Source organism: Seriola dumerili, unplaced genomic scaffold, assembly GCF_002260705.1.
Source record: "Seriola dumerili isolate Sdu_G_001 unplaced genomic scaffold, Sdu_1.0 BDQW01000877.1, whole genome shotgun sequence".
Classification (NCBI taxonomy): domain Eukaryota; kingdom Metazoa; phylum Chordata; class Actinopteri; order Carangiformes; family Carangidae; genus Seriola; species Seriola dumerili.
This window is the reverse complement of record NW_019175132.1, coordinates 1,224,358-1,241,253: the sequence shown is the minus strand read 5'-3', so window position 1 is coordinate 1,241,253 and position 16,896 is coordinate 1,224,358. Positions and strand designations below refer to the sequence as shown.

Genomic DNA, 16,896 nt, shown 5'->3' with positions numbered 1-16,896 from the left:
GCTGTCCGTTAAAAAAACTTCCACATAGGATACACCTGTGGTTTCCCGCTCCCAGACGTACGCATTTTAAGAATTGGAACGTCCTTGATGAGGGCGTACACCTCGATCGATTTCCGGGTCACGGGCTGAAGGACGGAGGAGCAAGGACGGGAGGAAGCATAATTAGCTGGACGTAAAGCAACTCCTTTGCTCTCTCTTTCATTTTCCACCACCACCTGCCCTCTCTCACTCACTCACAGACCTTTCTTTCTGTTTGAATCTGCAGAATGACACAGTAACCAGATATTACCCAAGCATCGCCACAATACACTAACCACCCATTTTATGCTGCAGTGATTGCTGGTCTGGCTAAACTCTGCTTTGATTTCACATATCAACTTTGCACACACATCACATCACAGAGATCTGAGATTGCAAATGTTTGGATCTGAATGTTTACACAGTATCTTCTATCGCCACGGAGTGATTGCATGTCTGATTGTGCCTGGCCTGCAGTGTGTGTGTGTACGTGCACCATGAGGTAACTACACCACTGCAGGAGATGGAGGTTTGTGTGGGTGCAAGTGTGCAATCAAGCTAGACTAGAAGAGTGAATGGGGGATGTGTGCATGTGTGTTTTTTGCATAGGTGTCTCCAGGCTACAATCTGTATTTATTGTTGTCATTATTATCAGTTTCTCTAAACCTCCTTTCCTCTGTCTCTCTTTCCACTCTGTCTCTCTCTTCCTCCCTTTTCCCCTCACTTCTTACCTCCCTGTCTTCATCTTTGTCTCCACTCCTTCTCCCCTTTTCCCTGACTTGACTTTGAACTCCTGACAGAGATTACATTAGATAATGATTACCAATTAATTAGATCCACTATCCATTTGTTTTCTGTTCTGCTTGGATTACAGTGGGAGTGACTGAGCGGCTTAATTAATATGTCATACTTTAAAGGGGAAATTCCGGTTTTCTAACAACATGATTCATTTTGCAGTCCTACTCGCTGTTGTCTCCATTTTCCCAGATCTCTGTGCTCCCTTGGAGAGTACAGTTGTTATCGTAACTGGGCGGAATGAAGCCAAAACTATGAAAATAAGACCCAACTTGTAATAAACCGTAATTTTCCTTTAAACCATCAACCATACATGTAAAAAATAATATGACTTCACCCTCTCTGCCGCTGGGTACTACAGCTACACCGAGAGACATAATTAAACTGATTTAGTTGACTGCTGCCACTACGCAGTATCATGTGTTGGACAGAGAGATGTAGAGGGACTGAGCGAGAGAAGTGAGTTGTGTATGAGGTAGGCTACGGAGTGGAAAACCAGGGTTTTGGAAACATGATTTCCTGTGGAAACAGTGATGTCATGATGGTCTGTCTTTCACAGTGTGTGTGCATGCACGCACGCACGCACACGCGCACACACACATAAGCATTGTCTGTATAAATCACTTTTTCTCCTGCAGTCACTCTGTTAATGTCATTAACACTGTCTGTGTCAACTGTGCCGTGTACTGCATTATTTTAGTGTTTTTTTTTCTGACTTTACAACAGCGGATGTGGAACAAAGTCTGTCAGCGCAAATTCATCAGAGACTGGTAAATCACAACAGCAACATCTCTATTTAATCTCATGAATTTGTTATTTAATTCATTTCATTTTGGGTGCATATCTGATTGATTTTAAATGATGATGCTGGTGTGGACACAATCCAGGTTACACCAGCAAGTGGCACACTGACATTTAGCAAGCTACTATGGCTGCCAATTCAGGTTCAAGTTTAGCTGCCAATTTTTTTCAAGAGATGTATTGCGTTTCAGTTGTCCCATGACTCATCTGCAAACTCTGCTGTATCTCTTCAAATGTCATAAAATTGGCTGTATCATATTAGCACTGCTAATATGATAGCTTCCTTCATTTTGAGCTCTCGGGCTCTCCGGTCTTCTCAAAGGGCAACACTGTCAAGATGGATTATGATGATCAATGGAACAAATCACACTGATTGCAACTATTCCGTTAAAAATAAATTGATTCTTTTTATGATCAAATTTCATGTGATAAATACTGGTGAGAGTCAACTTGGTCTAATCTACAGCATGAACAGAAAAAATAAAAAAATGTTTTGCTATCACTGTGGCACATGATAGAAAGAACACCAAACAAAGTGAGTTATTTACTCTGACACCCAAAGGTGCCAAATTTATTATTCCCAGGGGGACAAATTACAAGTCAAACACTGCGGGACTAAGACATGGGGTTCAATATGACAGAAAACAATCACCCATGGAATAGACACCTATGCTGACATCACACAGATGTTCCCTAGTTAGTTCAAGTAGAGGAGAAAAATAAATATATACTCTCTGCAGTGTTTAAGCAGCCCCTCGATGCTATTTCCGAAAGACAAAAAAGAACGACCGGACCTTGAGCTTCTCGTTTCATATTAATATGATTCATTCCTGAGATTTATGAAGAATCACATGGAAGGATTGAAAACAAATTGACCGTCACAGACTCTCAGAGCTCTTAAGACCACTGAGAGCTGTCTGTGTGACTGCCCACTACATTCTGGCAGTGGACAAGTTCAACCTTACAAATGCAGTGGTCTGTGAGACCTGCACAAGTCCCAGTGCAGCCATGAATGCAATAACGGCCCAACACCGTAATCCAGACAATGGACATACAAAACACTGCGAGAGCTATTAAAGAAGTGACTGTGCTAGAGCCACAGTCTGAATTCTTTGTGTATGTTCTCAGTCAGGAAGGCAGTCTCACTCAACCAGGTATCCTGCCTCCTGGGGAGGGTTGGAAAAGTGGTGACATTTTTCCATAAAAGCCCCACAGCTGCTTATGTAGTGAGAACTAAGCAGGAGAGCGCAGATACGCATATTCACATGTTAGCTCATCGTGTCAGAACTGGAGGGCTGGATATTAAAGGATAAGGCTGGTGTACTTTACTTATCTGTGTCCATCTATACACTTTATAACTTCCCTAACCTGTCCACGACCCTCCCCAAGTCCCTTCGTTATATCCAGATGTACGTATATGAAGATGGACAGTAAAAACAGATCAGTTTTATTTTTAGTTAAACCATGTTGTACTGCAGATTTTTGCAAACAGGAACTTTTAATGCATTCCTTGAGGACTATTTTCTGCTGCGAATGAATACACATTTGGTGTGCTGGTGAGTTTTTACAGCAGCCAGACTAGCTGCTCTGTGCTCAGTGTTAAAATGCTAATGTTTTGAAGATAAAATGTTTAGCCTGTTCACCACCTTAATTTATTGGGTTAGCATGCTAACATTTGCTAATTAGCACTAAACACAAAGTACAGCTGAAAGTAAGGGAATTGCCATTAGTATTTGGTCATCAAAACAAAGTACTGGGCAAATTAAAATTTTGATCTGATGATGGTGTCGAATATCATGGCAAGAAATCTCTGTCTGAACCAAATTGGTGGTCCGACCAATATTGCTGACGCTAGCGGGGCTAAAAACTTCCTTGCTTTGCATAGCCTATAGATGTGAAGGCTTTTGCTGTTGAGCTCTTCTTTTCTTTTACTACAGACCAACCACACTTTCTGTGTGTCAAAAGCTTGTAAGAACAATACTGTAAATCTTTTTATGATCTAGTTATAGCTTTCAGACACAAAGTTGAACTCTCCGCTACAAGGCTAAATAAAATGTTCTGCTACAAAAGGCCCCTGGATAGCTGTTTGCGGCCACGCTTTAGTGGTACTCTGTTTCAAGCCCTGAACTGATCGATTTCAAATTTAACCTGATTTATGTGTTTGAATTTCACTTGAACTTCAGGATAATAATTCCACATTTTATTGCTTGTGTTTTGTCGTTTTCCTTTGCTACCTTGCCAACCTTTCACCAGTCAAACCACATTACTATTTTTAAATCTCACATCATTTATTTAGGGATGATGGGTAGTTATTCAGGTCTCATTTCAAAAAGAGATGGATGAAAAAGAGATGTCATGTGATGTTGGTGTGTGTTGTTAATCTGTTCCTCCCTCTGTAGTAGTCTGGCTCTAGGTTTCCATTCTGCCTCACTGGCACAAATTCAGCTTACAGTTCATGACCACTCAGGCTTGTTTTTCTTTTTTTGTCCTGCTCACTGTTTTTGTCTTTTCTGTTTTGCTGTTTCTGGTATTTCTTCTCAAACTTCTTTCTCTCTTAATTTGTCTTTGTCTCGTCTTCACTACATTTTATCCTAATTCATGGCTTGTCTCTTCACACTTTTCTTCCTCTGTTTTTTCTTTTGTAGTTCTCAAATTTCTTCTCTAGTGTTTTCATATTTCCTCTCTTTCTCTGCTCCATCTCTCTCCTCACGCTTTGACCTCAGCTATCGGCTCAGCTTTTATTTTCTTGATGTCTCACTGTTCCCAAAGTGTGTGCACGCGCACGCACGCACACACACACACACACTGGAGAGTAAAGAATGTGAACTCTGCAGTGTTGCTGACTGACTTTATTACATTCATACAGAAAAAATACTCTACATCTCCCAGCTGAGAACAGGATTGCGTTGCCATATTTCAGCTGATTTAGAATATACACACACACACACACACAAATATGCGATTATGAACACACTTTCAAACCATGAAAATATATACAAAATTGTGGTATTTATTAAATCTATGTACACATATGCACACATTGAAACATGTGAGGTGAATGTCTTCACTTTCAATTCCACCTCATCTGAAAACAACACACACTAGCCGCTTTGTGAATGTGTGTGTGTGTGTGTGTGTGTGTGAGCATGTGTTTTTATGTGTGTTTATGGCTCGCATGCTGACCTTAGACGCGACTGTGACCGCTTGTGTTTGTGCACAGTGTGTGTGTGTGTGTGTGTGTGTGCATGTGTTCAGAGGGGTACAGACATCGATTGTTCTCTCTGGGTGTTAGCTTTCGGAGCAGGAAGTGCACGTCCAGGTCAGGGGGGGATCTAGGCACACTCAGTCTCACCACATCTGTTCAAATACCAGAGACCCTCAAAGTCGCACAGGAAGTGTGTTTGAGTACGTGCGTGCGTGCGTGCGCGTGCTACAGAAGCCTCTCTTTGTGAGCACAATTTATAAAAATATTTGACCTTTCGCTGTATATAACACATTCCCACAATAAATAACAGAGGGAAATTTGTCATGTACCTGCTGTAATGTTGTTCTGAAAGGGCACAGACTCCAAAACTCCAAAGTTTTTCTTTGCATATGTACACTATATCGACACTGAGAGCGATAATACAATGGAGCTTTATATTGCTGATGTGTGACCGTGCTATTAATGTTGCAGACCTTATACAGTGGTATAGCAATGTCCACTTCATCTTCTTAATATTACAATATTTGGGACTTTGTGTATTGGATATTTTAACACAAATCCTCCAAAATAAGCAACAAAATATGTTCATAATATTCTTCAAAAAAAAAACTCATATGAGCATTTTCTGACCTTTCCAAAATGCGTCGGACCATTATAAAAATCACTCACATGGCTGTTTTCTGTTTTGCCACAGCTAAGCTTAAGATTTTATTAGGTTTGGCCACAAAAACAACTTGGATAAGGTTAGGGAAAGATCGTGGTCATGTTTAAAAGAAAATAACATTAACTGTTGGTTGGAAAGAAGGTATAAACAGCAGGCTTTAATACTGAATCAGACGCTTCGTAGACTAAAATAATGTCACTTTGCTTTCAGCTTTTCTTTCGAGAGACAACAGTCACAACACAAAACGATGGTTGTCAGCCAAACGGAAACATACCGGAGGTTGATTTTCTATTCAGGATAGTCCTATTTAGCTTTGGACTAAAATGAAAAACTCTGTGGCTACACAGGAACCTCAATATTGGACAAGTCTGCTTCTTTTCTTCCAATCAACAAAGCTCTCACATTCTGCAATATCTGTGTATAGGAGCTAAGTTGGGGGAGGATCATGGTTATGGCAAATAAAATATGGTTTAATTGTTTGGTTAGGGTTAGGCAACTAAAACATTTGGGCGTTAGAGAAAGACTGAACGTCCTTTCCACTTCACTACATACAGGGCACCTTACTGCCTGCACTAGCACTGATCAATGGCATTAGACCTAAATCTTAAAGTAGAATCATATAGTATCACCAGTGACCAGTAGCCAATCAAATAATTCCCTGATATAGAAATATACTGATCATTTGGAAAGTTGCAATACTCCCATGATGCCAGTTGGAATCAGACAGCACGTGTGAGCCAAAGGCTCATAGTTAATGAATGAATATCACCTCAGTCTTTTTTCTGATGACTACAGCATGTTTCCAGCTTTTAAACAGAGTGACCTCATATAACAGACTTTTCTTTCAGGATGATACACTGACCTACATGTACAGGAAGAAATGGGAAAAGTTTTTCACCACATCAACAATTCTTAAATGAAACTTAGACCCTTAATATGATTTAGTCTGATATTTTCATTCAGATTTTTTCTTACAAACACCAATATGTCCTTTTTTGCTTTCATTTTATTTGCTGGGTTTTGGATTTTTCATCATCCACCCTGGAACTCCAGCAAACTAGTAAAACACTTCCATAACGTGGGACTCACAAGACAGAGACTAAAAAAAGAAGCCAAGAGATCCTGACTCTTAGTCCCCATGGGTAACATCATTATGCATCTTGATAGCATCTCTCATTAGATTCTGCCTGCTAAGAAAACCCCCACGTTTCAAACTCCACACCCCCAGTCCACAACACAGGCTGTCTGTGAAAAATATGGTCGTCTCCGAGCCAAGCTAACCCTGATGACATCATCGTGACATCACTTTAGAAAGCTACCTCAAGGCCCCACAGAAGACCTTATACAACTGAACTAACAGACTGAGTGATTCCCCTTTCATGCATAGTGTGTCTGTTATGTACGCATTGTTACAACTTACGACTGGTACTCAACTACATTTTCATTGTTCATGTAGCACTGTCGGTGACACGTGCACACTGACCTTTTTCATTAGGTGTGATGTAGCTCGTCAGATGGGAGAGGACTGAAGTCAGAGACTGTGTGTACATGTTTTCCTGTGTGCCTATAGGTACAATCTAACCTCTGTACAAGAATCAGAAAAACACAACTTCACTAAGATTTGGCAAATCTATATAAATCCTAAGCAAAACAACTCAGTGTTTGAGGAGCTGAAATTTTTAAGAGTGAAATGCTGATTTCATTTGCTGAATCAATTCTGGCTTTTTTTTTTTTTTAAATACCACTTTCAACAAGTCACCATTTTAAATGTATCAATCTACACGGTAACCTTTGGACATCTCTTTTACCATAAACAGATGCAGACAGCCACACACACACACACACACACACACACACACACACACACACACACACACACACAACACACAAGACTGACTCATGAGCTCTTGTAATGGCAATAAAAGCAGTCTTCTTCAAACACACCCTTTTCATTAAGAGTCAGTTAAAGTGTCTGAGACGATGGGGAAATGAGTGGAAGGGAGGGAATGTGGCTTGAGTGAATGTGAGCAAGGGAGAGAAATTAAGAGAAAGAGTAGAAGATTTTAGTAAAAAAGGAGGAGGAGGATAGGAGGTTAGGGGGGTGGGATGGGATGGGATGGGATGGGATGGGATGGGATGGGATGGGATGGGATGGGAGGGAGATAGGCCTGGAGGAAAGAAGAAATAAAAGAGCCAGTAAATGTTCCCATGTGTTACTGGCATCAGAATGAAACTCCACATCTTGCAATAGAAGTGAGGAGATGAAAGCAAAGGATACTGAGTAAAGGAGATGTCACAGCAACACCGAACCTAACAGTCACTGAGGGAGTGGAGAGGATGGAGAGGAGAGGAAAGGAGGAGACTTATTAGGATGGAAGTGGCAAGGAGATGAGAGGTGGTGAAGGGAACGAGAAAAGAGGAAACAGTATGAGTTAAGAGGAAATGATAGGAGATGATGATTTCAGAGGCAGACGGGGAGAGACTGAGGAGTGAAGAGGAGAAGCGAACAGCACCGTGTGATATTTGGAAGGCTGGTGAATAAGCGTTCTGTCAGCACTGCCCTGAAAAACAAAGAGGCAGCTCCACAAATAGAAATAAAACAAAAGCAGAGTGCGTCCCCAAAGTAGCTTTCTCTCCTCCTCCGCCCATGTTGCTGCCACGTTTACGGGACAATCCGTCTATTCTTGGGAAAGAACAGCCCTGACAGCCAGACGGGAGCCAGGGAGAGACCAAGCACCCGTGGTAATAGCTGAGATTAACTTGTAAACAACATAGGGGAAAGAAAACGGCAAAAAAAAAAAGAAATGGGTGGGTAAAGTCATTAATGCTGCTTCAATGCACAATCTTAGGCTAATATTGTTTCTTTTCCTTTTTTTTTTTTTTAAAAACATGGTGATGATTGTGACTGGCTTCCCAGGAGAACTGACTTGTATTTCAATATTCTATTCAACCAAGTCACACCTGCTACCCAGACGATAAGATTTTCCGTGACGCCACAAAAGACATCATTATCATTGTGACTGTTTGTGTTAGTAACTGTTCATCTTTAAGAGCATGTTTTTTTCAACTTTTTAACTCACGAACACTTTCCCCATATCACCAACATCATCACAAATCCTGATTAAGTCTTACTTGTATTTACAGTGTCACAAAAACAGAAAATATATTAAAAAATACATGCGACTGGCATGATTTTTTTAAGAATCCTATCGTCACTGAAAACTGGAGAAAAAATTAGTGGTCTCACTCGTCATTAAAACTGAGCAAAACTTCCTTTACTCCCCACACTTTCAAACTCATCAAGTGGATGGTGGTGGGGGGGGTGCTCATTCATCACGGCTATGCTAAATGCTAAAAGTGACATCTAGTGGATGTGCAGTGGTTACTGCACTCTTTGCTCTGTCTCCTCAATATTCTAGGGGGGGGGTTGTTTTTTTTTTTTTTAGGTAAACGTCAAGATAATAAAATGTCACTTTTACTTTCATTTTTACTTTGACTTGAAAACAATTCATCTCAAAAACAATTCTCATCATTATGCAAGATGGCGAGAAAAAGATGATTTAATCTTATTGTGATGATGTTCTTGACGCAGAGGCTCTAATGTTGAGCTGACCAGTAAGGTCTTCTGCTTATTTAAAATAATAATGGAAATGCTGTAGCAAAACTTAGTTTATCTTTTAATACTTTTATTGATTAGAGTCAATTATTACTACAAATGTACATATTATTATCATTTATCACTTGTATAAAAAACATTTCCTGTACATTGGCACAACAACACTGTGATCAGTCCATGTGTTCAGGTTTGTCCTGTGTGTTGTTGTCTGTCTCTGTGCTGCTGTCCTCTGTGTGTGAACACACACTCTGCTGTGTTTTCTCCTCCAGGCTCCTCTTGATAGTCAGCTCTCTCTCAGCCTCCTCAGCACATGGAGCTCTGGCTGCCTGGATGCGGAGCTTCCCGTCTGGAGCCAGGCAGCAGGTGACGGCTTCAGGGTTCAGTTCTTCAGGCAGATCAAACTCCTGTCTGAACTCCTGGAGTCTGTAAGAGTAGGAGCCCTTCCCGTCCTCCTGTTTCTTCTCTGTCTTCCCACTGACTCTCAGCTTCCTGCCCACCTGCCTGACAGACAGCTCCTCTGGGGAAAAGCCTTGAGTGTCCAGAGTCAGGTTAAAGTGCTCCCCCTCTTTCTCCAGCTGGTAGGAGACTGGCTGCACGGCCACACTGCTTTGGAAAGGCTTCGTCTCCTCCAGGATGTTGTGTTGAAGTTTGTCCATCAGCTCCAGACTGCTGCACAGCTCCTGTAGGTTTCTCTGCAGTCCATCCTGCTGGTAGAGCAGAGGTGTGACCTCTGGCCACAGACTGCGTACAGGCCAGTAGAAGCTGAATGGACTGAGAGCAGACTGGAATCCATGAGAGCACAGCATCTTCAGAGTGGGTTTAGAGTGGAGTCCTCTTGTTGTGAGATGAAACACTGTTACAGTGTCTGTTGTCCTCTGTGTTGCTTGTGTTGTTTCTGTCTCAGCAGTGGGACTGTCCCAGCTTTTATATTCTAACTGGAGGAGCTCCAGAGTCTTCAGGAACTTTCCTGTCGTTACCACAGCTCTCCACTGGGAGGAGCTGTTACTCAGGTCTGCCTATATGACAAGCTAATATTACTGTCTGAGTCAACAAGTGCTCATGAACATAGGTCTGAGGTGAGAGTATCTTTGACAGTCATATTCTATTTCAGAAAACAGTGAACTACAACAAAACTATGTCTGTGATGATCACAGACATTATGATCGATCATGTAAAAGCTCCAGCCAACAAATGACAGGTCATATACTTAAATTAAAGGTGTGGTGTATCCCAGTTGTAACACTCTTCGGATTTAAGTGCCATCCCACTAATGTTACACAAGAGGTTTAGTTTCCTCCTCACACGGAGAAATACTCAGTCTGTGGAAACAGTTGCATGATGTCGTCTGTGGCTCTGCAGCGAGCTTGAAAAAAAGCAACTCTGACGATGTCATCAGGGTCGACATATTCTCAAACTCAGATTATCTCAGACTCAGATGTTTAGATTTTTTTTTCTTTGGATAACATGTTTCTCAGTCCCCAGCTTCATGAAAGTGCAATACTGAAACACTGGAGTGTCCCTTTAATGAACCTGTTTGATCACTGGATTGGAACCAATAGATTCTCATTGGTCTTCACTCTTTAATGGTCATAAACTATAAAGTGTCTTTTCTATCATTCATTTATACGTCAAATGAACAAGGTTTTTATTCCACACTTGACCAACCATAGCTTCACTACCAAGACAAACTTTGTCTGTGAATTTGATTGTTTCTTTATCACTTGACAACAACATGAATGTGTCTGTGATGATAACAGACAATATGATGAACCTGTAAAAATACCAACGTATTAACGCCACCTTGTAGATAATTAGAGTAAATGCATAGCAGATCCAAGTTGTAGCATTATAATGAAGTTGTAAATGAAAGCTTGATGAACCTGTTTGATTAATGAATTTAAGTTTCCATTCTTTAAGTGTCAAACACAGTAAAGTGTCCACGCTAGCATTTCAGGTTCTACTTTTTTGACCTTCAAAGCTAAATTTATAAACCAAGAAAATAAAGAGCAAAATGAAATTATATGGTTTCAACATTTATTTATCATACCTAGTTCTTACATATATGAATGCACATAGAAATATCTACAAAAATCATTTATTACAGATTTTCAAAGCAACACCTGTGCAGTCCATGTGTTCAGGTTTGTCCTGTGTGCTGTTGTCTGTCTCTGTGCTGCTGTCCTCTGTGTGTGAACACACGCTCTGCTGTGTTTTCTCCTCCAGGCTCCTCTTGATAGTCAGCTCTCTCTCAGCCTCCTCAGCACATGGAGCTCTGGCTGCCTGGATGCGGAGCTTCCCGTCTGGAGCCAGGCAGCAGGTGACGGCTTCAGGGTTCAGTTCTTCAGGCAGATCAAACTCCTGTCTGAACTCCTGGAGTCTGTAAGAGTAGGAGCCCTTCCCATCCTTCTGTTTCTTCTCTGTCCTCCCACTGACTCTCAGCTTCCTGCCCACCTGCCTGACAGACAGCTCCTCTGGGGAAAAGCCTTGAGTGTCCAGAGTCAGGTTAAAGTGCTCTCCCTCTTTCTCCAGCTGGTAGGAGACTGGCTGCACGGCCACACTGCTTTGGAAAGGCTTCGTCTCCTCCAGGATGTTGTGTTGAAGTTTTTCCATCAGCTCCAGACTGCTGCACAGCTCCTGTAGGTTTCTCTGCAGTCCACCCTGCTGGTAGAGCAGAGGTGTGACCTCTGGCCACAGACTGCGTACAGGCCAGTAGAAGCTGAATGGACTGAGGGCAGACTGGAATCCATGAGAGCACAGCATCTTCAGAGTGGGTTTAGAGTGGAGTCCTCTTGTTGTGAGATGAAACACTGTTACAGTGTCTGTTGTCTTCTGTGTTGCTTGTGTTGTTTCTGTCTCAGCAGTGGGACTGTCCCAGCTTTTATATTCTAACTGGAGGAGCTCCAGAGTCTTCAGGAACTTTCCTGTCATTACCACAGCTCTCCACTGGGAGGAGCTGTTACTCAGGTCTGCTGATATGACAAGCTAATATTACTGTCTGAGTCAACAAGTGCTCATGAACATAGGTCTGAGGTGAGAGTATCTTTGACAGTCATATTCTATTTCAGGAAACAGTGAACTACAACAAAACTATGTCCGTGATGATCACAGACATTATGATCGATCATGTAAAAGCTCCAGCCAACAAATGACAGGTCATATACTTAAATTAAAGGTGTGGTGTATCCCAGTTGTGACACTCTTTGGATTTAAGTGCCATCCCACCAATGTTACACAAGAGGTTTAGTTTCCTCCTCACACGGAGAAATACTCAGTCTGTGGAAGCAGTTGCATGTCGTCGTCTGTGGCTCTGCAGCGAGCTTGAAAAAAACAACACTGACGATGTCATCAGGGTCGACATATTCTCAAACTCAGATTATCTCAGACTCTGATGTTTTGATTTTTTTTTTTCTTTGGATAACATGTTTCTCAGTCCCCAGCTTCATGAAAGTGCAATACTGAAACACTGGAGTGTCCCTTTAATGAACCTGTTTGATCACTGAATTGGAACCAATAGATTCTCATTGGTCTTCACTCTTTAATGGTCATAAACTATAATGTGTCATTTCAACTATTAATGTATACATTAAATGAACAACCACTGCTTCGCAACTGAGAAAAACTCTATCTATGAATTTAATTGTTTCTTTATCACTTGACAACAACATGAATGTGTCTGTGATGATGAACCTGTAAAAATACCAACGTATTAACGCCACCTTGTAGATAATTAGAGTAAATGCATAGCAGATCCAAGATGTAGCATTATAATGAAGTTGTAAATGAAAGCTTGATGAACCTGTTTGATTAATGAATTTAAGTTTCCATTCTTTAAGTGTCAAACACAGTAAAGTGTCCACGCTAGCATTTCAGGTTCTACTTTTTTGACCTTCAAAGCTAAATTTATAAACCAAGAAAATAAAGAGCAAAACGAAAACATATGGTTTTAACATTTATTCATCATACCCAGTTCTTACATATATGAATGCACATATAAATATCTACAAAAATCATTTATTACAGATTTTCACAACAACACTGTGATCAGTCCATGTGTTCAGGTTTGTCCTGTGTGCTGTTGTCTGTCTCTGTGCTGCTGTCCTCTGTGTGTGAACACACACTCTGCTGTGTTTTCTCCTCCAGGCTCCTCTTGATAGTCAGCTCTCTCTCAGCCTCCTCAGCACATGGAGCTCTGGCTGCCTGGATGCGGAGCTTCCCGTCTGGAGCCAGGCAGCAGGTGACGGCTTCAGGGTTCAGTTCTTCAGGCAGATCAAACTCCTGTCTGAACTCCTGGAGTCTGTAAGAGTAGGAGCCCTTCCCATCCTTCTGTTTCTTCTCTGTCCTCCCACTGACTCTCAGCTTCCTGCCCACCTGCCTGACAGACAGCTCCTCTGGGGAAAAGCCTTGAGTGTCCAGAGTCAGGTTAAAGTGCTCTCCCTCTTTCTCCAGCTGGTAGGAGACTGGCTGCACGGCCACACTGCTTTGGAAAGGCTTCGTCTCCTCCAGGATGTTGCGTTGAAGTTTTTCCATCAGCTCCAGACTGCTGCACAGCTCCTGTAGGTTTCTCTGCAGTCGATCCTGCTGATAGAGCAGAGGTGTGACCTCTGGCCACAGACTGCGTACAGGCCAGTAGAAGCTGAATGGACTGAGAGTAGACTGGAATCCATGAGAGCACAGCATCTTCAGAGTGTGTTTAAAGTTGAGTCCTCTTGTTGTGAGATGAAACACTGTTGCCATGTCTGTTGTCTTCTGTGTTGCTTGTGTTGTTTCTGTCTCAGCAGTGGGACTGTCCCAGCTTTTATATTCTAACTGGAGGAGCTCCAGAGTCTTCAGGAACTTTCCTGTCATTACCACAGCTCTCCACTGGGAGGAGCTATTACTCAGGTCTGCTGGTGTTGCTGGCTCACTCTGGTGTGTTCATGAAATTTCTCATGATGACAGAACTCAAATTGGAGGAGAGTGCAGTTTTCTGAATGTGCAAGTTGTCCTTGGTAATGTTTTGTTCAATCCAAGAAGATTTCTCTCACCAATAGCCTACATGTATGTCATGTTTTTGTCAATAATCCTATAACATAACATAGATCAATATTCTTGTCCTGACTACTTTGATTAGTGGAATTTATTGAACCAAAGTTATTTAGTCATTCATTTAACAATAGCCCATTGAAAGCAAATGGAGAATTCATGATATGTTATCTTTATTTGGAATCTGTCTATTATCTATTCACTTTAATGTATTATAATTTCACTCTAACTGCAGTCATTATGGGGAAAAAATAAAATATATGAGCAGGCTAACCACGTCAGGTTTACTAACCACCATACCCCTACATTTGTTCTATTATTTCACCAAAATCTTCTTAAATAACCTTTTCTGCTCATGTAGGAACACAAACAACCACCATGGGTGGAAATGAACACTGTTGATGGGACAAATCCTCTCAAGGTGGGGGCGGAATCTTATCAGACTGGGTTTCATTGGTTTCACGTGGACCTAAATCCAATCAGTGGGCCCGAGCAATTACTAATAGCTGCATCGTGCACGTCGGTGTGAAGCAAGCTCCAAAAACAACCTCCTTTCCCTTTTTTTATGAATGAAGGCTGAGTTCCCGTGATCCAGTCAGCCAATCGGCAGCTCGCACCTGCAGCCGTTTGCAGCTCTGCAGCAACAAGAGGTCACTACACTTGAAAACGTGGAGGAGAGCGGGGAGTCCACAGTAGCGGCAGCCTGCTGCAGCTTCAGTCCGATCACGTCAGGCCTTCATGCGCACATACATACAGACATTATAGAGGGGCTTTGTTATTTAATCAACAGATTGCAATGTCGCCGAAAGACGGCAACACCGTGGCTCTGGAGAGACGCATGGATCTGGCCTCTCTCTTCTGCATGATCGGACGGCACGGTCCCGCCGTGGCTCTGGCTGTAATAGCGATGGTATCCGTGCTAGCGGGCTTCATCATATACCGGACCGTGAGGGGGAAGCGGAGGAAGGCCACGGCCGCAGCCGCCGACGGCGACAGCAAGAGCCCGGGAGACGCATCGGTGATCCGGCCGGGACTAGAGCCGAGTCCGGAGGAATCGCACAGCTGCGTGGAGTCAACAGGTAAGAGATCCAGATAACGCTTCCACGGGGAGGGAGGCTGCTGCGGGTTACAGGTGTGGGAATCCACAAGTCAGTATATTAACCTATAGCTAAGTAATGATGATTCTGTTTAAGACAGAAGCCGTAGTCTAATATTAAAACCGAGCTAAGTGCTGAGGAATATCTTATATGAGCCCTGTAGGAAATACAGTACCACACAGACAACATAGGCTATAGCCTTTTAACAGGGCACTCAAAATAATATTAATTTGTAGGCTGGTTACAGTGATACCGTAGAAGACAAAAATAGATGATCATAACGTGCTATAAAGCCATTATTAACGCTGAGCCATTTGTAATAATATGACCTCATTCTGTTCCAAACACATTTAAGCGGATAGAAATTCATCCACTAATGTTGGTTACCGTTTGTCAGTGATGGGGTGTAACTTTGATTTAAATTTGAGCCATGAACCTTACTTGAGTATTTCCATACTCTACTCCACTACATCTAAGAAGGAATAAATGTATGGCTACTTCTTACCTCTACATTTATGTGACGGAGTTATTAGTTTCTTTCCAGATTAAGACTTTATGAACTAAACATAAAATATGATGTTGTAAATTAAGTATATACTAGTAATAGTTCAAATTGGATCAAACTGTCCAACTATAACAGTAAAAACGCTGCTCACATATCACACTCATCAGTTAAAATAATCCAGAAATATACATATAGGCTATAATTACATAACACCTACAGAGGCCGTTTTCCTGTATAATGTGTACTTTTATATTTGACACTCATAGTTTGTTAATAATGCAAAAATAGATTTTAATTAAATGTCTCTTGGTTTGTTAACACTAAATAAAAACAAATAAAACCTAGAAATTCATCAAAAAAGAAAGTATATTAGTTGATAATATTAGTGTAAAGTATATTACGTTTTTTTTGTTAGTAATAAATTCTTATTAAGTTTTATAATCCTGTGAATTAATTACATAAAAATGCAAAATTAAAGTTAAAACCATTTATTCTTTTACAGATGTGAGTGATGAAAGTTCATCAGACATGAAGGAGGACGCTGATTTATTTCAAAGTGATCTACAAATCAGACATCGCCGTGCCACTGCTGCTGCCCCTGCCCCTACTGCTGAGATACCTCCACCATACTCTCCTCCTCAGAGTGACATCCAAATACCAAACAACAAGCACACCACTTCAGATGGCACAGAGGAAATGACAGTTGTGCAGGACTCTGACAAAGTGGCAGAGGCCAGTTCCGACCTGCAATGTGATACTTACACAGTGGCTAAAATGGAGGTGGAGGGTGCTGGTGATTGCCAGCAGGATGCAACAGATGACACTGTTAAGGATGTAATAGAAGAGGTCCGTGGTAATGATAGCTGCTGGAAGGAGCCTGAGCTGATTAATGATGAGAGCCACGAGGAGGAGGAGAAAGTAAGCAGCCATTTTATTGCAAGATATTGAGAAATTAAAGTCATAGCTGGTCAGTTTGATTAATAGCTGAAAGGACATTTTAGGAAGTTATATATTGGCATGGATAAATGCAGTAATATTGCTCAATTGATTGGTTGTACTAGAGTGTGACTGGGCATACCATAATCAATGCTTTTATATTAATAATCAATCAAATGGCCATGTGCAATGGCATATGCAGCAAATAGCAGATTGGACAAAGTTAGCAATTAGCCG

The 16,896-nt window shown here is 41.6% G+C and overlaps 3 protein-coding genes across 3 annotated transcripts; all 3 read right to left on the bottom strand.

The window, feature by feature from the left end:
• Positions 1-9,269: 9,269 nt before the first annotated feature.
• On the bottom strand, positions 9,270-9,905 carry LOC111237512 (heat shock protein 30-like). Its single transcript, XM_022766636.1, has one exon. It carries the CDS (start codon positions 9,903-9,905, stop codon positions 9,270-9,272), a length of 636 nt encoding a protein of 211 aa, XP_022622357.1.
• Positions 9,906-11,190: 1,285 nt separating this feature from the next.
• LOC111237511 (heat shock protein 30-like) lies at positions 11,191-11,930 on the bottom strand. Its single transcript, XM_022766635.1, has one exon. The coding sequence runs from the start codon at positions 11,857-11,859 to the stop codon at positions 11,191-11,193; it is 669 nt and encodes a 222-aa protein (XP_022622356.1). The 5' UTR covers positions 11,860-11,930.
• Positions 11,931-13,140: 1,210 nt separating this feature from the next.
• Positions 13,141-13,776, bottom strand: LOC111237510 (heat shock protein 30-like). The gene has a single exon (XM_022766634.1). The coding sequence runs from the start codon at positions 13,774-13,776 to the stop codon at positions 13,141-13,143; it is 636 nt and encodes a 211-aa protein (XP_022622355.1).
• Between the last annotated feature and the right edge of the window lie 3,120 nt (positions 13,777-16,896).

What these genes read in the sequence shown, in the direction of transcription:
- LOC111237510 (XM_022766634.1), bottom strand. Translation starts at nt 13,776, where the DNA reads ATGCTGTGCTCTCATGGATTCCAGTCTACTCTCAGTCCATTCAGCTTC.
- LOC111237512 (XM_022766636.1), bottom strand. Translation starts at nt 9,905, where the DNA reads ATGCTGTGCTCTCATGGATTCCAGTCTGCTCTCAGTCCATTCAGCTTC.
- LOC111237511 (XM_022766635.1), bottom strand. Translation starts at nt 11,859, where the DNA reads ATGCTGTGCTCTCATGGATTCCAGTCTGCCCTCAGTCCATTCAGCTTC.